This window comes from Crassostrea angulata, chromosome 9 (assembly GCF_025612915.1).
Source record: "Crassostrea angulata isolate pt1a10 chromosome 9, ASM2561291v2, whole genome shotgun sequence".
Classification (NCBI taxonomy): domain Eukaryota; kingdom Metazoa; phylum Mollusca; class Bivalvia; order Ostreida; family Ostreidae; genus Magallana; species Magallana angulata.
In genome coordinates, this window is record NC_069119.1 from 2,039,461 (window position 1) to 2,064,282 (window position 24,822).

The 24,822-nt window shown below is 31.9% G+C and overlaps 1 protein-coding gene across 1 annotated transcript; it reads right to left on the reverse strand.

The window, feature by feature from the left end:
• Positions 1-3,005: 3,005 nt before the first annotated feature.
• LOC128162629 (uncharacterized) lies at positions 3,006-7,492 on the reverse strand. The gene is made up of 5 exons (XM_052825870.1): positions 7,411-7,492; positions 5,710-5,832; positions 5,375-5,470; positions 4,298-4,423; positions 3,006-3,143 (listed from the first exon to the last, which is right to left on the reverse strand). The coding sequence occupies exons 2-4, from the start codon at positions 5,822-5,824 to the stop codon at positions 4,332-4,334; spliced, it is 303 nt and encodes a 100-aa protein (XP_052681830.1). The 5' UTR covers positions 5,825-5,832; positions 7,411-7,492; the 3' UTR covers positions 3,006-3,143; positions 4,298-4,331.
• Between the last annotated feature and the right edge of the window lie 17,330 nt (positions 7,493-24,822).

Sequence of the window (24,822 nt, forward strand, 5' to 3'; positions counted from 1 at the left end):
AGGTTAATTTTGAGAACATGTCAGTTATGATTTAAAGATCATCGTACAATAAAAGTTACACTGATATGGAGTAAATTCAAGACCTGAAACGTTTTCATCCTACAGTAAATGTTATTTTATTCCCTAAAATATATTCAAAATGAGTATACAGTATAAAGATGGATTCAATCTAGATCAGTATGCATTCACTAAGACCAAGAGTGACACATTCGCTGTTGATATCTCCTTTGGTATCTATGATCAACATTAGCTGTAACATTATAATGTTATATTTACAAATTATAAATTAAGCTATAGTTAGTCCACTTTCTATCATAAGATTTTGCGTTATTATATTTTGCATCGAGATCAACACAAAATGTAATATCCAAAAATGTAAATATGGGGGGGGGGGGGGGGTTGGGGTTGTTTATGTATAATCTCAATCTCTTACAGAAATCATATGTATGCTAATAAACAGTTTAAGTTTTTAACGACTTGATTAATCCTACTTCATTTATTTAATGAATAAGGGATCATTCTTTGAATATTATGAGGTAATAATTTCGGTCGGGGCGTGATCAAATCCAATAATGCCCGAAGGGCTTTATGATGAATTCGATCACGCCCCGACTGAAATTATCACTTCATAATATTCAAAGAATGAATCATTATTGCTTATATTTATACAATTTTTAGCCATTGTACGATTAAATTTGTGAATATAAATTAGCAATGGCGCCTCAATTTGGTGTCTTGGAAGTTATATGGGTTATATAGTATAAATTCGATACGTAATGTTATAATAGGCAAAGACACTGGAGAATGTAAATATATACTGCAAGATGTTTACATGTAATTTATTGACCAGCGAGCCTAAATAGTACATATTTTTAAAGAGACACAACCAGATGATAAATGGAGGATTTCCTGTCAAACTGAAAATGTAGACATGTCCTTTTTCATTACTACGGTTCAGGAAAATCTCAATTGGAATATGATAATCATAAGAGTTGCTTTAATGAACTCTTTCTCTAATTTCTGCAATACTGGTCATTCTTTTTAGATTAAAAGTGCATTATTCAAAATATAACAGAATCAGAATTTCATGTGAATATGCATTTTAACTTCCCAATAACTAAACATATCTGCGAATTAAAAGAAATGATTCTAGAGATCTAAACACAAACTCCTTAAAATGTAAAATAAACAACCAGGACTGATGGACTTTTTGATAGACAAGAGTAAATCTTTTTACCCTGTAAATTCTTGCAAAAAGTATAAGGTCAAAAAATTGTCGTGAAGCAAGTATAACAATTCTTTCTTCTTTTTTTTTTTATCTTTATTAATTCATTAAAATGACTTTGTCATTATAAACAAAATACATACGTGCAACGAAAAAAAAATCATCCAATATATTTTCACTTATTAATAAGTAAAATACAGCTTTGTTAAATGAATAAACAATATTTCAAAGGAATTAATTCCCGATTTTTTTAAATCTTTATTAATTCATTGAAATTACTTTGTCGTTATTTAGAAAAAATACATACGTGCAAAGAAAAGAAAATTATCCAATGTATTTTCACTTATCAATAAGTAAAATACAGCTTTGTTAAATGAATAAACAATCTTTCAAAGGAATTAATTCCCAGTTTAAAGACAATCAATTTTTTGAAAATTTCAATAAATTTGAACAGTGATGTTTACACACTAAAAAAGCAAGGTGATTTTTCAAGTTCTAACACAAAATCACTTCTTCGTGTATAAAATTGAACTGTTTTTAAACCAAACAGGCCAACAGGCATTAACGGTCACCTGAGTAACTAGCCCAGACACAGACCTCAATAAAGGAATATCATATATGCATGTAATTAAACTACATTCTGGAGTAAAAAAACTAATATAAAATTTACAACTGAATTTCTTTTTAGCATTTTGGCCCTGCTGACCAAGGACACAGTGTGGAAGAGAAATGAAATTACCATTTATGTCCCCCTTACCCAAATCATACATCATATCGAAAGAATTTGGAAAAATTAGGCCATGTAGTTTGAAAGAAATTAAAACTAGAAAACTGACCAGTCAGGAAGGGCCCCGCTATGACAATTAATATAGAGAAGTGAAAAAACTTTGAATTCCATCCTCTTTATATTAACAATGATGAAAAATAAATGCCCTGCAGAAGATGTAAAGAACTGGAATATATAGGATCTCGTGATTTGTAGTTGGATATGATTTTCATTCAACAATTAAAGTGTTTTTTTCTTGAGCCTTAGTGGTTTTTCAGAAATGACAGAATGGGTTTATTATCTGATTACCTGTTAAAATTAACAGCATTAATGCAGAAAAAAATGAAATAAATAATTAAAAAATAAAATAGTGAAAACGGATATCTTAATCTGTATCTTGATTTTAGAATTCAATAAAATTATTATAAATCATTGTGTACGGTATTTTAAACAAAATAAAATATGAATATTATATTTTAAATCCATATTTCAAAGAATGTACACAATACTACACATCATTCAAAATTGACCTTAACTTCAAAACAAAGTTCATTTGCAGACACAGGCAGTGCAGTAATTAATCTCATTGTGACAGATAAAGATAAAGCTTAGGATTTTCTTCCTGTGGAAGGTTAATTAATCCCAAAGGACAAATATTGCACAGCCTTCCATGTATACAATGGTAACATTCTCAGCAGTTATCTCTCTTTGCTCATTCATTCTAAGCAGTTATCTCTCTTTGCCCATTCATTCTTTTGCATAGTTAACAATCTACCCCACCACCCCAGCTCCAAACCAGAAGACATAGAGAACCAAACTTAGCATCAAAATATGTATTTCTGCCTACTGAACTACCATACCAAATTTGAACTTGATTGGGCAACCATAAAAAAAGTTATTAGAAAAAAACAGGAAATTTGTGGACGGAAGAGTGACAGACGGACGGACAGAAGGACGGACGGACAGAGTGATTACTATAGGGCACCCGCAAATCCTTGCGGGGCCCTAATTATTTAATTGTCAGCACAAAATTAACAACACATGACGACAAACAAAAACCAATTGCAAAAAGTCCTAAAAAAATGTTCCCACAATTCTTGCAAGGCTTCTTTATTGAATTTGCTTCCTCTTCCTCTCGACATACAGTTTTACCTTTAATGAAATGCAAAATCATTTTTGAATTCATTTATTCATTCAACAGTTAAAAAACAAATGAGTATAGGGTATAAGTTAAAAATGAATAGTGAGGTACTTGTGAAAAAGTTCATAAATAAATCCAATATATATGAATTTACATGTATCTCAATTTAAAAGTGTTTCTCAAATTAAAAACATCTACTGATACCCAAATTAGCACTTTCAGCGATTCTTTAATAAAAACACATATACCTCAATATGCATTATGGGTGTTTCCCAAATATAGACACACATATACCTCACTATGTATTAAGGGAATTTCCCAAATAGAGACACATTTACCTCACTATGCATTATCAGTGTTTCCCAAATATATACACACATACACGTATACCTCACTATGCATTATGGATGTTTCCCCAATATAGACATATATACCTCACTATGCATTAGTGGTGTTTCCCCAATATACACACACATATACCTCACTATGCTATGTGGGAATTTCCCAAATGGAGACACATATACCTCACTATGCATTATCAGTGTTTCCCCATTATATACACACATATACCTCACTATGCATTATGGATGTTTCCCCAATATAGACATATATATACCTCACTATGCATTATGAGTGTTTCCCCAATTTAAACACACCTATACCTCACTACGCATTATGGATGTCTCTCCAATATAAACACACACATACCTCACTATGCACTATGGATGTTTCCCCAATATAGACAAACATATACCTCACTATGCATTATGGGACAGGGTGTTTCCAAATATAAACACACATATACCTCACTATGCATTATCAGTGTTTCCAAATATAGATACGCAGACACTGCATCAGTTTTTTCTAGTATTCACACATACATTCCTACAAATTATCAGTGATTTCTCGTTATAGACACAGATGTAGACTACCTTAAATTTAAGTGTTCTTGAAACTGTGGGGTTTTTTTTTGATTCTCTACAAATTAGATGCCAATGAAAATGAATAAAACCACAGTTCTTGAATGAAACTACAGTTCTAAATATTCAAGTCATATCATAAGAGTTATACTTGGAAAATGTAAAAAAAAAATCAGCATTAGAATCTTTAAATTCATGGTGTTTATATTGACATATGCTCTGAAAAAGGACACTTGTGCTTTTACCTGTTGGGAGTTTTGAAGGCTTAGGACCAGTTTTCTATTTTCTAGCTCGTTCTTTTCCAACATGATCATCCCCATCTTCATCATTATCATCATCATTGCCATCATGTTCATCACTCACATCTATGTCTACAACATACAGCTACGAAATATAATTGTTTTCTATTCAAAATAAACTGATACTCCACTAAGCATTATTAGTTTTTCTTAAAAATAAATACACATATACCTCACTATGCATTATGAATAATTCCTCAAAATAGACACACATATACCTCAATATGCATTCTCAGTGTTTCCCTAATATTGATACACATATACCTCACTATGCATTATGGATGTTTCCCTAATATAGACAGACATATATCTCAGTGTGTATTATAGGCGCTTCCCCAATATAAACACACATATATACCTCACTATGCATTTTGGGTGTTTCCCCAATAAAAACACATATACCTCACTATGCATTATGGGTGTTTCCCCAATATAATCACACATATACCTCACTATGCATTATTAGTATTTCCCTTAAATTAACACACATATACCTAACTACATGTATGTATTATGGATATTTCTCCAATAAAGACACACGCATACCTCATTGTGGGTGTTTCCCTAATATAGACATATATACTTCACGATGCATTATGTTTGTTTCCCCCAGTTGAATATAAACATAGATACCTTACTATGCATTATGGGTGTTTCCCCAATATAAACACACATATATACCTCACTATGCATTATCAGCGTTTCCAAATATAGATACGCAGACACTGCCTCAGTGTTTTCTAGTATACACACATAGGCACCTTACAACAAATTATCAGATATTTCTCAATTATAGACACACATGCAGACTACCTTTAATTTAAGTGTTCTTGAAGCTTTGTTTTACAATATTCTACAAAAACTGATGCCAATGACAATGAATAAAACCACAGTTCTTGAATGAAACTACAGTTCTAAACATTCCATTCATATCACAAAAATCATACTTTGAAAATGTAGGATCTTCAAATTCATTGTGTTTGTATTGACATATGCTTTGAAAAAGGACTCTTGTGCTTTTACCTGTTGGGAGTTTTGAAGGCTTAGGTCCAGTTTTCTTTTTTCTGGCTCGTTCTTTTCCAACATCATCATCATCATGATCATCATTTGAATATATGTCTACAATTAAAAGAAACAAATGGAGTTATGTTAATAATATCAACAAAATACAGACACTAGGCTAAAGGTATTTTTAAATGACAGTTTTTGATCTTATTAGTCAACTCATTTTCTTATCTGCGACTTTTAATTTTAAAAATAACATTTCTTTGTTATATTAGCCAACTAATTTTCTTATCTGACTATTATCTTTTAATTTAATTGCCTATTACAAGTTTACTTGCAATAAAAATATTTACCTTCACAGGCAATTTCATCTAAGGACTTTCCACTAAATTTTGAAATGTATCCATTGTCAAATGCAGTCAAAAATGTTCCTATTCTACATATATGTAGCAATATGTAGTGTTTCATTTGGCAGTCTATAAATAGATTTAAGATTTTGAATGTAGAATTAGCTTAAACATCACAGACCCATAAAATTAGCGATTTTGCATGACATCAACTTATACAAGATGACAATACCTTTTTCTTATTGTGTCCTCCTATAATGTGGATTTAAATAAGTACATACTTTGAGAAATGAAATCCCATTAAATTACAAAAATATATACATGCATTCAATTCAGCTGCAGAGAAAAAGCAAAGAAAATTTTTCCATTAATAAAAAGCTCCAACACATCTAGAGAAAAATCTGCACAGAAAGAACAAAACTCTGAATATTCAAAATCTGAATCAAATGCTAAAAGCCCAATGGGAAATTCATCATCCATGCTAGCTATATTTACTCATTATACATGGTTGCTCTTGATCATTTTATCTACAAAAAAGAAATTAAACCATCTGTTAAATGTTAAATATTATAACAATTAAAACATTTAAGTATATATCAAATAAAATGTTACAAATGTGAGGTGCATAGCTCACTTCTCTTCAATAAAAATGGCTTTAATAAGAGGCAAATTTCAAATTGCTGCCTATCTACCATCAACAAACCTACATGTAGTACTTAACAAACAAAAGGCCCACAGGTCTTGACAGCCACATGAACACCATAGTCTTTAGATTGATCTGCCAGAGGGTCTAATATTTATGCATGTTAAATTTCATTTTGAATTCGAAATGTCTTTGATGTTTGAAAAACATTTCCTAATCCTTAAAAAGGAGCGGGAAGTTGGAAGAATCTCAAACTATTCATATCCTAGCCCAAGACCCAAAAAACTTTTGGTACAAAGAGGCTTTTAATGGCCAATCTTTCTTATATTCAGTATTATTTCAATATACACGTTACATGCATTTTTTATTAACAATACATTTAGTTTATTTCCAAAGACTGTAAAAGTAAAAAATAATATACCCGTACTTTGAAATTCAATGCATTTTCACTCTCTGGCCAATTAACATATGCTACAAAATGGAAGTTGAAAAAATCGCAATACATGACGGTGTTTTCGGAGTCCGCCCAGCCTGTTTAAGCTAACTTTGCATGCAAGTACAGTAAACTTGGGGAGGAAATTAAAAATATATATTATTGTTATAAAAGTTACAGCCTGATTATTTTGAACAAAATCTGAAAAGAATAATGAGGAAAAAAACTCTGTAGATATTGCATATTGTCACCCCATTAAGTTTTAAAATGGGAAAACACACTGGTCAACAAACAGGGACCGTGTTAGGGGGGAAGATACAGCCTAGTATATGTGTTATGACATTTTTTTTAAAATTATAAATACATAACTCTCTCTCTCTCTCTCTCTTTCTCTCTCTCTCTCTCTCTCTCTCTCTCAATCTCTCAAAAATTCTTTGATGTTAGTTGATAATTGTCAAAATATCACTTAATTGACAAGGTAACATGTTGTGTGTAACTTTTGCTGAGCTGCGCTCGCCACAACGGTCCGTAAAACATTTTATGCATCTAAATGCATTCGTCTATTAAAGCTTTGAAATGTTGGGAGGAGCTTAAAATCTACAGGGATCGAATGTAATCAGTAAAGTCGTACCATATATTATGCTGTGTATCTCTCAATAAGTCAGACTCCGCCACTACATTTTGGGACTATCCCGTGATTTATTATATATAATTGTAATCCCGATCCCGTTTCAAAATAAAATAAAGACAATTTATCGGGAGGGGGGGGGGGGGACTTATCATCTGAAATCTTGACAAGCTGAAAAAATGTTATTTCCCAAAATCCTGAAATCCTTAATCCGTGTGGGAGGGGGGTGAGGGGGGGGGGTGTTGTATATTAATAACTCAAAAAAATCTTACCTACAAAAACATATTTTCACAAGATCATGAAATTCCTAATCCGGTAATTATTAATTTTTCCTTATATTCATTTCAATTCCTTACATTCTACCGGAAGCTTCCTTGTAATTTCTTTAAGAAAAATTATGTTTGCTGAGAGAAAATAGTGGGGGAGGTGTTGGACTAGCCCCTCCTTGATGCAATGTGCATTATGGTTAGATCTAACTTTGCAAAAAACATTGAGTTACTTTTTTGCAATTTTTCAAATAGTGTCACACAAAAGAAAACCAGTCACCTTTTATATTTGCATTACAAGTGATTAGTACCAGGAATCTTAACAAGCAAAAAAAATGTATCCTTATGGTTCCGACGCCTATGGTTAAAACATCTTAATGACATAATTTATGCCTTTTTCATACATCATCCGAATAATGAAAGTGTTCATTGTTATTTACATATATCATTAACTTGATTTGATCAATATGAAGCATTTCCAAATGTAGGAATATACTATTATTTGTTTGCGACAAAATATTCTCTGGTTGAATTCACCTGGTAGGGATGATTTTGAGGTTTTTCACATTCAAACATTCTACTTACCACGCATTCATCGTTTGATAAAAATATCCCATATCTTCTAAAACCAGTTTAGCAACAATAAAGGAAACGTAACTTTCGAAAAGGATTAAAAATCCATTATCATAACTGTAAACATCACAACCATCAATAATATCAAAATCCTTTAAAACTAAAAAACAGGATGATTGCAGAACGAATATACCAAACATGCACATCATTTGTTTGTGAATCTGAAAATTAATAGTTAAAAGGATGGAATTAGTTTTGTGAACACTGTTTGCATTTGGTAGAGAGAGAGAGAGAGAGAGAGAGAGAGAGAGAGAGAGAGAGAGAGAGAGAGAGAGAGAGAGAGAGAGAATTTGTAAAATATCAAAATCGTTAAAATGCCAGGAAAACTAAAGATATATCGAACTATATTCTATGTTGAAATACTCGTATCATATCCATGTAAATTCTTACTTCTTTCTTTTATATTCATATCGTTCCTTACAATATAATTATACTTAATCATCACATGCATGGATCACTATCTGAGTCTCATGAGAGAGAGAGAGAGAGAGAGAGAGAGAGAGAGAGAGAGAGAGAGTAAGCTGCCTTGCTATTTTGTTAAATTCTATCATTATGTTGCTGGGTTTTTTGCTGTTGTTATCTTCAATTTAACACAATATCTGCTGATATATATCCTCGCTTAATAATTCAAACTTCATTTCTGCATTGTAGAACAACTAGTAAAGTAATTTTGGTTATTCACAACTTAAGTTGAATTTATCAAACTTAAGATTTTTTTTAAAATCAAGATGAATCAATTAAAAACTCACAGCCATGTCCATTTTCATTAATAATGTTTTTGTTTCATTGTATGAAATGACTGTTTAGTACTGTGAATGTCATCTGCGTTCATTAGTTAAAAAAGCACGTTTAAATGGCGCGTGTGCAAACCAAACCATGATTCTGGACATGGTTTGATATGTTAAAAATGAACAGCATAAATATCTTTTATAACAATGACATGCCAATAAATTTTAAATGATTTGATTTACACATTTTAGATTTATTAGAATTAATTTTATATATTTATCATGAGAAGAAAAATCGCTTTCATGATGCAAGCTAAATCAATTTCATGTAGAGGCAATTCGAATTTTCTCATACGCGCAATTCATGAAAACTACTATATCTTGTAATGTATAGAACTATATATCATGAAAACTTTAAAATTGAACCAATTTTTCATAAATTCATATTGCTTTAACCCCTTTTTGTAATGAAGAACATGAAATCTGTTTTAAATCTTACCCAAGTTTTAACAACGGAAATGATAGAGAAATAGGCGTGTTTGTTGCTTTTCAAAAATCGTTCCTGTTTTATTTTAAGTATCATATAGCATTTTGCACCTAAGCATGTTTAACATTAAATACGTTTCTTGTTAGAAAAAGAATAAGAGATAGAATCTTTCACATGCACTTACCTATTTATCTGAATTTGTGCCACGATGTAATCCAATCAAAATGTCCGAGACTCTCGAATGTAGTGTTTTGATTTCCGAGTAATGTTAAACAGCCAATCAAATTTTCAGCCAATCAGAGGCCTTGTTTGATTAAGTGTGTGCTCAAAGTTGAAAATGACAAAATACGACCCGATGTTGATAGAACACACACCTACCAACCATATGACGTCCTACCGAGGTTATTGCTTAATTTAAACCACGTAATCCCTGCATGCTGTACACGCATAAAATGAGGTATACATTCCGAGGTTACGGGAAAAGTACCTCGGTATTTAACACATACCTCAGTACGTTGGTGTGTAAACAGAAACAATACCTCGGAAGTGTACATAGACAAACACACACACACACACACACACACACACACACACACACACACACACACACACACACACACACATATATATATATATCTACGGTCTGAAGTAGGTAGTCATATTCTCTGTAAGGTACAATTTTTTTTTTTTTGCGATGATATACTCGCGCCTAGTTCTTTAGCTACACTACGGCCAACGCGGTTTGCGTATTTACCGCGAGTCCTCGTGGTGTGAAATTGATCGCGGTTTAGCACAGGTAACTCAGGTAAAACCGCGCATCCTCGCGGTACAACTTCTCACCTTGGCCACACCGTCGTGGTACTGTGAAACCAGTCCCAGGTGAAAACTATTCTTGGTTTTTAACGCAAGTTCCCTCCCCCAATTTCTTCTCATACGAGAAATATGATTGGGAGAATTAATGAATATTAATTTTTATTCCTTTATTTTATAAAAGGAGTTGATTGTTACAATTTATTATTATTTAATAAAAAGTGGGAGAAATTAAAGGAAGGTGTAATTATGCTAATACAGAATTTTGTATACTATTTTGTATACGTTATGGCGTTACATATAAATTAATCTTGGCACATTCATCGCTGACAATTCTTGGTTATCAATGAATTTAATTGATAATTATATACCCGGTAATAAACACTTCACCAAAATATCTTATTTCGCCTCGAGAAAATAATACTAATTAGCGTTTCATTTACAATCTTTCATATTTAAATCTTACCTTTAAAACATACCTTACACTTGGTCATTTCTCTTAAATACATTTAAAGAATTCGTTTAATGAATAACAAAATACATGTAGATATATAAAATGTTTTAAAGTGCACTCGCTCATCACCGCTGTGACCCGAGTTCTATCCCCGTGATCGACATTAGTTGAATAGATTGCCCGCTTGGACACGTTGGTTTTCTCTGAGCACTCCGGCTTTCTCCCACATCGATGACCCCCTCGCGCTAACATCCGTGCCAACGAAAGATATTAATATAAGTTGTATAACTTGTTTATCAAACGCTTTAAAATAAACTAAAAAAAGGTCCGATCAGTTTACGAAAATGCTAATGTTAAAATCGTGTGTATTTAAAAATTGACTTACCTATCCAATCTAGCAAAAGTATGATGTTCAGTGGGTCCTCCAATATTTACGTTTGTTCAAAACACGGGATTTAAAAATATGAATGATCATTTATTCTGGGGTATCCATCACATGTTAAAATGTCGCAGTGTCAGTTGACCAACAGAGGAAGGTGAATTGCGTAACATTACGTATACAGTATGTGTATATAGAATTTTGGTGGTTGCCGTCAAGGTGGGTGACCTGCAGCAATTAGTGTGACTTGGGGTCCGCTAATTAGAACTATATAGTCCGTTCTTTCAAACAGCAAAATTTTCTTGATAGAATGATTTAATTTCAAACAAATGAAAATTTGTTTTTATCAATTTAAATTTTAGGAAATTATTATGCGTATTCATAACACAGTATTTACAAAATACATCAATAAAATTACCTTTTTATGATATACTTTATACTCGATTGAAACACAATTAACGAACAGACTTTAATCAGGAATGGAGAGAGTAATTGAGAACACAGCTAAAGTAAATTTTATATACACATCTAGTATTTGTACTTTTTAAAAAAGTAAAAATGTGATTGTTTGAATGAATGTAAGTTTTGAATCATTTTGGGAATCATATGAACAAAGATTCGTGTTTTGTGCATAAGTAAAAAAAAACTCTTTACGCGATATGTTGTATATTTTTTATTCCTCTAGCCTTGTTAAAATTAAGAAAGTTTTAATTTTCAATTTTCTTAGAATTTTATATATTTTGATTTTGGAGAGAGAGAGAGAGAAATAGAGAGAGAGAGAGAGAGAGAGAGAGAGAGAGAGAGAGAGAGAGAGAGAGAGAGAGAGAGAGAGAGAGAGAGAGAGTTGTCTCAACATTCGATAAGATTTCTCATGGCACGTGCATGGTCAGAGCAAGGGTGCTGTCAGAGACAGGAAGTGTTATGTAATAGTTATACACACCCGTAAACACAGGGATAACTTTCCTATAAATTGTGTCGTACTTGTGATTTTCTATAAACCTGTCTGAATCAGGCATTATTTTATCTTCATGCAGTAAAGTTAGAAGGCGGGTATGATCAGGGACTTTTACTGTTTAAATATATACGTCCCTGGTATGATATTTATGAAAACGCCCGTTACGGAAACATGTGCTATATTATGTGCATTTCAATCAGAATACCGTTACGGCTACATGTTCTACTTTAGCAGTTCACATAAAATATTAGTTATTTGAAATGAGAGAGAGAGAGAGAGGGGGGAGAGAGAGAGAGAGAGTCTCAGCATTCAATAAAATTCTTCACGGCACGTGGTCAGAGCACGGGTGCTGCAATGGTCAGGAAGTGTTATGTAATAGTTACACACCCGTAAACACAGGGATGACTGATTGTCAATGTACCTGTCTGAATTATGAATTATTTCGCTCTAAGTGAGTCTCCGGTCCATATCCTCCACCCCCAACATTACCAAGTAGATAATCGACTCTCTTGGTCTCTCAAAACCCTTGGTCCCTCATAGTCAAACTGCTGTCCCGTTATTCATAATCTGTTGTTCTTTTACTCTCGATACTCCGAAGTGGCCGATATATGCAAGCGTTACCTAATTTTAACACCTACTTTGTCATTTTTAAATGGCTCAAGGCATTAGACGCGGGACCCGTGTAACGGGATTTTCTTCAGGTGACACTTGTCCTGCAAGGTGATAATTGTTCCATGATTGACCATACCGTTGCCTAGACTATAATTAGCACCGATCGTCCTAAATGTACATATAATCTGATCTATTTAAAACGAGAGAGAGAGAGAGAGAGAGAGAGAGAGGAGAGAGAGAGACCGGAAAATATTTAATGAGTTAAATAAGAGTCAGATTGAGGGGAAAACATACATTCGTCAAGTTGAGTTGATGCCTACGGTAGCGACTTTATAATAGTACATCGCGCAATATTTGTCTTCTTTAAATCTGTGGCATATTTACAACTCATAATATGCAAAAAAAATATACTTTAAAATAAAATATTACTAATTTTCAAGTAAACTTATATGCATGATTTTCGTAATACATTGCTATGTTTGGGACTCTTGAACAACATTAACAAAATACATGGAGCAATAGTTTTCTAGAAGTTTTTGTTAAAAACAATTCCAAAAAAATAATGAATTTTTCTTCTATTGATATTTATATCTAAATTCTAACAATAATTAAAACAGCGCTTGTTTTCTCCTTCTTGGTTTAATCCGTGATACAGATAACACGCGTGTAACGGTGTCTTACACCATCGCAGTAAAATCGTGGCCCTGCGATCACCGCGATGACAATACCGCGACGGTGTATCGCGGAAAGGATTAAAACACCATCACGGTGTCGCGGGAAAATACGGGATCCGCGTTGGCTGTAGTGTACTTTATACACCAAAACTGTCAAAAGACGGAATATTACAAATCAATGAAATACAGGTTTTTGTTCTTGTTTTTGTTTTGTTTGTTTTTCTTTAATGCTTTAGCTTTGGCAATTAAAAAGCTCAAACTGACATTCCACACCTTACATATTATATTTTTTAAAATAGAGATGCTAAAAAAAATATACAATATAAGGTAACCCATTTGCTAATTTTCAAGCTAGAATATCGTAATCAAGTAGACAAATTTTAGCCAGTTTACTTTATTCAGGTTTTCCGTTTCCGTTATTATTAGAGTCTTCCGTCTTCAGCGGAAGACCATCTATTAATCTATTGTTTCTTTCTCACTTTTCACTTTGCACATTTTGTGCAGTCGATTTCTCCAAGATGGCCAATTCTACTTTTTTGAATTGTTACGGTTGATTAGTTCTTACATGAAGTTTGTACCGTTTTAGGTATCTGATATACACTCCCAGTCGGAAGCTATCACTGTTAAACGATTTTTCAAAAGTCAATTTTGTCTGCAACAATTTTCAAATACGAGTAAACATATGGCACTAGAAATTTCAAGGACGATAGAAGTCGCGTTTTTCTAATGCACCTTTGTCAAAAAAATGTCCGCCGTCACTTCTGGCCCGTCGTCACCGAAAAAAAACAAGAAGAATCGAGAATTTCAACTTTTTTGTTTGTCATTCTATAAACATTTAAGAGATGATAGCCACACTTTCTTTCTTTTTTTTCGATTGATTTTTTTTACTTTCAGAAAACATACATATACATACGTGACATCTTGTACAATTTTGTTTATATAATCATCTTGGAAAACTTTTAAATATTTGATTATTCTTTACTTTAGTTCTTATAAAGTGAAAGTAAATTTTGGAAAAGAGAGAAAAAGAGAGTAAATCAAAGGGAAAGAGCGAGGGAAATGATTGGGGCAATGTTCACATATGTATATAAAATATAAACCATAATCACCTGATATATTCCCGTTCTACAGGTATACTTGAAAGAGCAAAAAAAGAACATCACAGTTCAAAACAAGATTAAAAAGAGACCAAATAGAGAGACAATTCAACCGTATAAACAACAGTGCTTAGCTTATCACATATTTTTTGCCAATGGCTTTCAAATTCCGTATAGTTACAATTTTTCATTAGCATATATTTTTCGGTCAAGAGCCTTTATATCATAACATTTTCGATCCATGTATATTTGGATGTGCATTACTCTTGTATTTACAAGCAAAACATATTGCTTCACAATAAGAACTATCGAGTTTGTTTTATATGGCTTTTTTCTCCTACATGTATCTCTCTTTAGATTTGCGTTATTTTCCCTAAATATGTCTACCATATTAAATGTCACTATTAATTTCAAAACTTCCATTCTTGCTTTCAAGTGCTTATAGTTCACAGAATCTGAATCATTATTCATTACTTGATTGAAATCACCTCCATTATAATGTGCTGGGTATCACGACAAGCGTCATATATATTTACCAGTAAATGTTCATATTTTCAATAGTGGTATCTAGTATGAAATAATTACAATGTAGCATTATCGTCTTTATGTATATCGTGTACCTTATATTCAAAGTTTTTTGTTTTATATCTATTAAAGAAGCTTTAGAACCCTATTGTGGTTCTATTAATATGTCGTCTTTTTATTAAAATGTGTATCTTGTAAAAAAGGAATATTGTAGTTTTTAATGCTAAGATTTCTGAACACGTCTTTTCTCATATTAAAATCATTACGCCCTTTGCAGTTTCATTTTAATACTTTAAACTTATTTTCCTCAGGTACCTTGTTTCTCATTAGATCAAACTATAGCCAATGCCTCAGTGAAGAAGAAGAAGAAGAAGAAGAAGAAGAAGAAGAACCCAGAATTTAGAATTTTATGAATCAAATCAATGAAGTAACGGAAATTTATCCACAAACCAATATTACCGTGTACTTACATATATGTTTCGATAAAAGTGTTCACACTATAGCCATTATTTCTGTTCACGCATGCGTACTTCAGATCGATAGACACTATTTCACTCATTCAAAATATTTCATTTTTTTAAAGAATCAATCAACACATTCTTAAGATTTTAGACGTCAAAGTCCTGAAGCGAGAGTCAGAGTAGATCATTCGTTAGAGTCATGGACATTTGCCAAGGCGACCCGGGCTTAAGTCACGAGTGACGAGAAATTTTTATCTCTCCTATTGTGCTAAGATTTACGATTTTATCTTATAATTAGACACGATCTTGTTGCAAGCAACGAGGATATTTTCCGTCTGATTTTCTATGGTGATATGACCTTGACTTTTTTTTTACGACAACGAAACATGATGTGGGAAAAGGGGCTTAGTCGTAATGCTTTTCTGTATTGCTTTTCAATAAAGTTCTTCTTTTGGAGAAAAAAGGATCAAACTTATGAACTTCCAGCCCCTTAAAATCACTAATTATAATTCTAATACACCAAAAAAGTATAGAGCTATGGACTTTGGACCCCTCTTCGTCTTCGTTTGAGGGGCCAGTCTCTTGTTTTTAGGTCTTATGATTTTTAACATATATCGTTAAACAAGTGTTCATAAATTTGTTATCGTTATTCAGTTTTCTCTAAAAGACCGATTTAGATTCCGGTCTCTTACCCCATTTTTGGGTTATTTACAGAAATATCGGTGGTTGCATACTATAAAGTACATATTTTTGTAAATTTTTGTACATATTTTTATAAAGTTCATATCTTCTTTCTACATTATTTTTTGAATACTTGTATTTCTACTTTTAGAATTTGTTTTCAACGGCTTGTTATAGAAGAAGTAAATTTATAGACAAGATCATTGACAACATTCAACATTTATTTAAGACCATTGTACTTAAATAATATATTAGGACAAAGCCCGATTTTTCCATAGATTCTACACATAAATTGCACTTTTAAACGTTTGTAAATTGACAAATTTGAACCCAGCGACTGTTTAATCGCTGTTTATAATCACAATGATTTTCCCTTATTTTCAACCATTTTAACTTCAAATTAACTTTTAACATTAAATATTTATTGTAAAACAGCTAAGAATTATAACATTAGCTAAAATCTAAAAATTTCTTTGATATCTAAATGAAAATTCTCTTGGTAATACATTTTTTTAGATATAATTTGCCTACCTTCTTTCGTTCATTAATTTAACACATAATACATGTATAACTTAAAATGATTTATTGCTCTAAAGACTATAGCTTATCTGAAGGTTGTTTAAACAAGATGTAATCATAATCGGGCGATTATAAAGTCTCCGAACGATGCCTTCATTGAAAGTTGGGTCAAACTTTACAGTCAAAAAGATTTGGAATGTGATCATTTTTATTTATGAAGTTTCATGATGTTCCCAAGGACCTAAGAACAAGAATAAATATATATATATATATATATATATATATATATATATATATATATATATATATATATATATATATATATATATATATATATATATATATATAAGGGGTGCTTAACCGTTTTCAAGATATTTGGGCACTTCCTGTTTGAGGGGGGGGGGGGGTCAGGTCCAACCTTGTGATTCCCTTTAACACAAGGAACAATAATCTATATGTTTTAGGAGTGAAGATCATAAACGTTTTCATGTTATTTGTGCACTTCCTATTTGAGGATGGTCAGGACCACCCCCGTGGCCCATGACCTACATACCATGTGATTTCCCTTCACACAAGGAACAACAATATATATGGTTTAGGGGTGTGGATCTTACACTTACTACAGATAAATTGTTCTATATAATCACAAAGATTTTTTCCCTTATCTTGAACCTTGCTATAATAGCAACAAAAGACTAACTTTTAAAGGGGAGTGGTCACGATTTTGGTCAAAATTATTTTTCCTTTTTGATATTTACAATGTTTTAGGAAGACATTTCCATTAATTAACCTAAATTTGAGTTTTAGCCGTTGTGCTATAAGTGAAATACAGAGATTGCGTTTTCAAGTTTTTGTTAACTTTTTGAAATTTGATTTAAAAATTTTCAGTTTTAGACATAAATTGAATGTGATTAACACTAAGGACTATTTATTCATGCTTAAAATGAAAAAAATGTGCGGGGGTGTAAAGGAAGCATATGGACAATATGCCGTCTTATTTTGACTGCTGTATTCAAAATCGTAAAATTAAATAATTATTTTGAATAAGATCAAAAACTTAGTATTATCCTTTAAAATGGATGTCAGTGCAATAAAATCGGGTAGTACATCACTGCCACATTGGTGCTTTATCACGTGACAACTATAAATAGCTTACGTATATTCCTTAACATAAAATGAGATAGAACAACACTACCCCGCGGTTTCCAAAATAAAATTAACATAACAAGTGAAGGCAAAACATCTCAGTTTAATCAAAACCGCTGCTAGAATCCTATGTTTTTCCTTCGTAGAAGTTATTCATCAGGTTCTCGTAAAACCTTCCAAACTTTTATAAAGTTTACACGGAAAACGGCAAATTGCATTAAAACAACACACAACATGGGATTCTAGCGGCACTTTTCAATTTAAGCATTGATCAAACTAACGATACGTATAAAATTTCAAGTTCAATAAACACGGGGTAGTGTTGTTCAAGTCGGATGTTTATATCGTAAACAACGACAGAGGAAAACCTGTCCAAGAAATTAAAGCAAATTTACATACCTTTTAGCGAATGATTGATAAAACTAACATCTCCCCCAGTATTCTTATGTTCAATTCTCAATAAATCACACCACAATACTTTATTAGAGTTCTTAGATTAGTTATATTTTGAATATGTTTACAATGCTTTCCGATCAAATTCACACGACATTCAACTTTTAGTCATGACGTCATTAATGTGTAAATCTACGTAATACAAACTCATTTCTGGCAAAAACTGTCTTCAGTATTTTTTATTTGTTTTTAATCTACGTTTTGTTTCTTAGATATTTTAATATGTACATAAGAACTAAGATTTGTGATTTCCCGGAATTACATGTAACTCAGATTCCATATGCTTCCTTAACACCCCTGCGTGGTGTAAGAGAAAGAAACCAGCTTAAAAAGAACTGTCATCGGTATATTGAACTAATGTTAACAAAAGGAGGCACGAGCCTTGTTTACATTACAAAGAATTTTGAGCTTTGTATCTTGATTATACTCTACTACTGACACTGAAATTTTTAATGATCACTGAAAATCAATTTTAGCCCCTTTAACATTACATGTTTATTTTTTATACATCTAAAAATTATAAAGTTAACTAACATGTATCTAAAAGAATGACATTATGAAGAAAAGTAAAATAAAGAAGATTGTTTTTACTTGCACAATAAAAATATACTGTTTTCTTTATGTTTTTAGGTCTTTCCACGTTTAAGGTGAAAGACCTTTTGTATTTCTAATGTTTTTTTATTATTCTTTTTTTGTTTTCTCTTTTTTTTCCAGGGACAGCTTTTTTATTCAAAAGATATTGAAACAATTTTTTCTTCATGTTATTGGCAGTTATAAGTTATTGTACAAAATGACCCTTTGCTTGATAACTCCCAGAACTTACAGAGTTATTGCCCTTGTGTAGGAAAAGCTTGTTGTCGCTACTCCTCTGAAACCAAAAGAGATAGAAACTTGGAACTTTTACCAATGTTTTCAGTACACGTACAGGGTTCTTCAATATATTCATATCGAAAGGATCTGAGCCCCACCTTCTAGTAGGTATTTCCCCTGTAAGTATTCATATTTCTATAAAATCACTTAAGGTCAAGATCTAGTAAATGATTCCAGATTGTCTTTTTGGTGATAGAACCATTATGACGTCATGATTGATTTGAATAATCTGTTCCCGTACTTTACGGCTTTAAAGGAATTATGTAGAAAATTAAACATATTTTTTATATATACTATGTTAAATCATTGAAAAAGTAATCCCGATACCTATATTGAATTTGACACCATTTAAAAGAGCAGGTCAAGAGCTTGTTTAATTCCGTTTTGGGGGAGACCGTTGGCTTTCTAAATATATTTTACTAGTCAAAAATGAATAAGACTCCGAAATTTGTTCCTCAATTCCTTTGAAAATGATTCCATTGAAAATGACAGTTAAAAACATTATTTTTCATTGTGTTTACCAAACATTTTAGCCCCGGTACACCCTATGAAACAAGGCTATTATTATGAAGCATCATTGAAAGAATTTATATCTTAAATTGTATGAACCTGTAGGCACCTTTCATTTACTAGATCTTGACCTTAAAGCTTTTTTATTATTTGTCATAGAGACCTCGGATCATTTGGGATGGAAGCGTCTACCTTGGCCGAACAAAATGACATAAAGGTCAAAGGTCAACGTCATTTGAAAATCTCCTAATTAATGAGTTTTTATATCTCTTTTGTTTAGGGTGGTAGAGAAAAACTTTTTCATGGATTTAATTAGACATCTTAAGTCATTTTGAAATATAGCCCCTACGCTCCTTCTTGTAAATAATTACAGAGTTAATGCCCCTATTTACAAAAAGCTTGTTATCGCTACTCCTCTGAAACCATAAGAAATAGAAACTTGGAACTTTAACCAATGTCTTCAATACACTTAGAGGATTCTTCAATCCATTCATACCGAAAGGATCTGAAATCCCCTTAAAGTAGTTATTGCCCCTGAAAGTATTGACATTTCTATAAAACCACTTCCAACTTTATTTATTATTTGTCATAGAAACTTCGGACCACTTGAGATAAAAGCGTCTACCTTGGCCGAACAAAATAACATAAAGGTTAAAGGTCAAGGCCATTTGAAAATCTCCTAATTAATGGGTTTTTATATCTTTTTTGTTTAGAGTGGTAGATGAAAACTTTTTTATGGATGTAGTAGGACATCATAAGACATTTAAAAATATTACGTTTTGACCATTTACATGAAACAATTATAGAGTAATTGCCCCTATTATACAAAGTACTTGTTACCGCTATTACTCATTAACCGTTAATAATAGGGACTTGAAACTTTTACTAATGTGTTCAGTACACTAAGACGCTCCTTCAATCTATTCATACCGAAATGGCCCAAAGTCCCTTTCTAACAGTTATTGCCCCTGAAAGTTTCGAACATGAAAAAAAAAACACAAATAACGTTTTAATCGATAATCATAGATACATCGGACCACTTGGTATTGAAGCGTCTACATTGTCAGATCAAAATGACACACAGGTCAAAGGTCAAGGTCAAGCAATAAGAAATTACATACTTAATCTGTTGACACTTTTTTATGAAGTTATGCAGATTAACAAAAATACTTCATTCTACCGAAGCAATCTTCTTTTAAACATAAAACACAATGAGGTGGACAGACCTCTAATTGTTCGAGAACAATTAGTCTACTAGTTATTCTTCTTCTTCTTTTCTTCTATTTACCTCTGGGTCACTTTTTTGTTATTAGACTTATCGAAACAATTTAAACTTTACGTAATTGCTCATTAAAATTTATGGTACCAATTGTCCCTGTGTCAAAAAACTCCTAGAACTTACAGAGTGATTGCCTTTTTAGAAGGGAATGCTTGTTATCGCTACTCCTCTGAAACCATAAAAATAGAGACATGGAACTTTTATCAATGTCTTCAGTACACTTAGAGGGTTCTTTAATTTATTCATACCGAAAAGATCTAAGGCCCCCTTCTAGCAGCTATTGCCCCTAAAATTATTGAAACTTTAATAAAATCACTTCCAACTTTTTTTACAATCTATCATAGAGATTTCGGACCACGTGGAATTGAAGCGTCTACCTTTGCCGAACAAAATGACATAACGGTCAAAGGTCAAGGTCATTTGAAAGTCTGTATCATTTGATATACAGAATTATAGTAAGGGTTTCAACAGCTTGCTGGATTGCGCAATAAGATATTCACTTGGGTCAGCCAGGTATCACATCATGTTATGTGGTTACTTAAGTGGAACTTGTTTCTACAGTCAATCCATTCATTTTGTACAAAGAGAGCTAGCCTGTAGATCACTCTCTTCTATTTTTAGGTTTACTGTTTATATGATTGCGTAAAAAATATTCACTTGGGTCAGTTTTGTTCATAGTGAAAACAATTCAGAAAATTAATTTTATAGTACAACATGTATAATAGGCGTAATAGTCTTGTGTATACCTTATTGAGCAATCTAGCAATTCATTAAAATTATTAAGGTGGAAAGACCTCTAATTGTTCGAGAACAATTGACCCACTAGTTATCATGTGATATGCTTCACGAACAATATCGGTTTTTCATGTTTTTTCTATATGTTTTCGTATTTGGAGCACCCGGCTGTCATTAACTTTTGTGTACAAGCAGAAATATCTCCGATGGAGACTAAAAGGTTCTTAGATTCAAACAAGAGATTGTCCACATATTTCTAGAACAATGATTTACAAATGGAATCAAAGGATAAATGATGAAATGACTGATATTTTGAGCTCTTACACCACCCGCCTCCCCAACCCATGCATCCTGGATCTTGCACCAATGGATTATGATTCATTCCTTACCTAAAGTCAAAACTACGTGGGCAGAGATTGTTGGACCTATATGTTCTACGATATGCAAGAAAGACATTATACAAAAACTTGACAAATAATGCTGTGAAGGTGCCGATAGTAATTGGGTTACATGACACGATACGTTTGTTGATCGTATTGGTGTTTACTTTAAAAAGGTAACAGGTTTGCATCCACTTGTTTGACGTCACCTGTTGATGTTAAAACATGAATTGGTGCTGCATAAATCTAAAGCAAATAGAAATTGCTGTATATTTTAATAACTATTTTTTTTTATGTTTAAATGATTTTTTGGTTAATTATTTTCATTTGATTGTCAAACATACGTAATCGTTCAAAGTACATAGTGATTTTCCTGTAAATCGCTTTGTCCGCCAGAATTTCTAACGACCCACATATAAGCTTCAATTACTGCTTTTTTTACATTAATGATGCTGGGATTTGTCATTTGATTTATCGAAAGCTTGCAGTACAAAAACAGCTGTATGTTATGCGCATAAAATGAAATGTATAGCGTCTTGTAACTTACAAAATAACTCTTTGTCAGTTTTTGCCAAGAAAAATTTGAATGACTTGATATCTCTCTCCTTTGTTTTTTTATGCTCAGTCTATGTCTGTTTTCTCTCTCTCTCTCTCTCTCTCTCTCTCTCTCTCTCTCTCTCTCTCTCTCTCTCTTTCTCTCTCTCTCCTCTCCAAAACAAGTGGACACCTCTTCACTTTACACCTAGTTATGATTCAAATATTATCTTACCACCACCTGGTGTTTGATTGCTGAGTCCTGAAAATAAAACCATAAAAATCAAATTAATGAAATAAATTCGAAAATACAGTTTTTTGGCATTAAATGTCTGTAAAAGTACATAAAATATCTCTCTCTCTCTCTTTTCTCTCTCTCACTCGCAAATGAATAGAACGTGTAAATATCGTTCAAAATATGTTATTGTTGGAAATGCATATGACTGTGATTTTATCTCTTCTCTCTCTCTCTCTCTCTCTCTCTCTCTCTCTCTCTCTCTCTCTCTCTCTCTCTCTCTCTCTTAACTAAACTTTTTTTTTAAATTGGCTTATTTTATTACTTATAATTCGTCAAAAATGATTATCTTACCACGATTTGAACTCCAAGTTGATTTCGTAAGTCCTGAATAATAAAATCAAAAAATCAAATCCATATAATAAATTCGAAAAATACAGCTTTATTGATATAGATTGAGAGGCATGTTCCTTTCCAAACAACATTAACATTTTAGAATTATGATTAACAAGTTTAATTGTTTAGGGTAAGAATTCAAACCTATGTAAGTCGTTGCTCTGCTAAACACGGTTAGAGTTGCATTTCAAGTTAAGTAAAAGTCCTAGTTTAAATGTTTACATACATGCACATTTAGTATACATCGTATTGTTTGATGTTCACAAGCGTCAGTTTAAAGTGGTCCATAAGGGAAAATAATAGATACAAACGAACCCGGCATTATCATGTGTTTCTGATAACTAAACAGATCTTTTTCTACAAATATGGCGTGATATAGAATTTCGAGTTTTTGACCGATTTTTTTTAATTACGCATCTCTCTCTCTCTCTCTCTCTCTTATTTAAACTTTTCAGCATATATCTTTTATTGTTACTTAAATTCGTCAAAAAATTGTCTTACCATCATGTGGATACTGAGATGGATTCAAAGGTCCTGAAAAATAATATCATAAAACTTAATCCGTTTGATGAATTCGAAAATACAGCTTTATTGACATTTAATTGGAAGCATGTGCTTTTCCAATTTACATATGCATTTTAAAATTATGATTTACAGGTTTAATTATTATGGTTAGGGATTCAAAACTATGAAAGTCGATTTTGATGAAAAAAAACAAAACCAATATGATCCATGCTTGACTTTCACAGCGTCAGTTTAAAGTAGTCCATATAAGGAAATATTTCGGATAATGATTCCGGCATTATAAAGTGTTTCTGATAACTAAACAGATATTATTTAAAAATAAGACATTTTTAATTATATAAAAATGTACTGTGTTTTTATTTCAAAATACTTTTAACTGTAGTTTGTAACAAAGATAACACTATCTAATTTGAAAGCAAATATCATGGTTGCAAAACTGAAAACTGAAAAATGATCATATTTTGATGTAGTTTTTGCAATAAAAAAAAAAAAAAAAAAAAAATGAAATATGATTCATACTTGTACTTTAAATAAATGAATTGGAATAACCGATCACATCCTAAACGTTTATGTAATATAACTTGACGTGAATTTGAAAAATTCATAAAGATAGACGTTGCTACAAATATTATATTTCAGAAAATTCGAATTTTTGACTGACGCTTTTGAGTTACGCATAGTTTGCTAGCAGCAACATATTCCGTTCCTAAATAAATGTTTGAATACATTTGATAAAGAATAAAAGTTTATTCTGTTCACAAATAAGAAAAATAATTATTATTATGGATTTTTAAACAGGTTTAATCACTGATCATTATCACAATGGCGTTTTAAAAGTAATATGTTATCATACCAACATTGGTCTAACTTTTACTCTTCTATGTTTGTTCTTAAAACAGTTAAACAATATAAAATTGTCAAAATAAAACATTTTTGCTCTCTAAAAGCACGGCATTTTGCAAATAAACTTCCCATCGTAATACATTTTAGAGATATGATTTGCCTGCTTTTTTAACAACCTCAAGCATAATGTATACCAGTTTTATTGTTCTAAAATTTGCAATTAATACA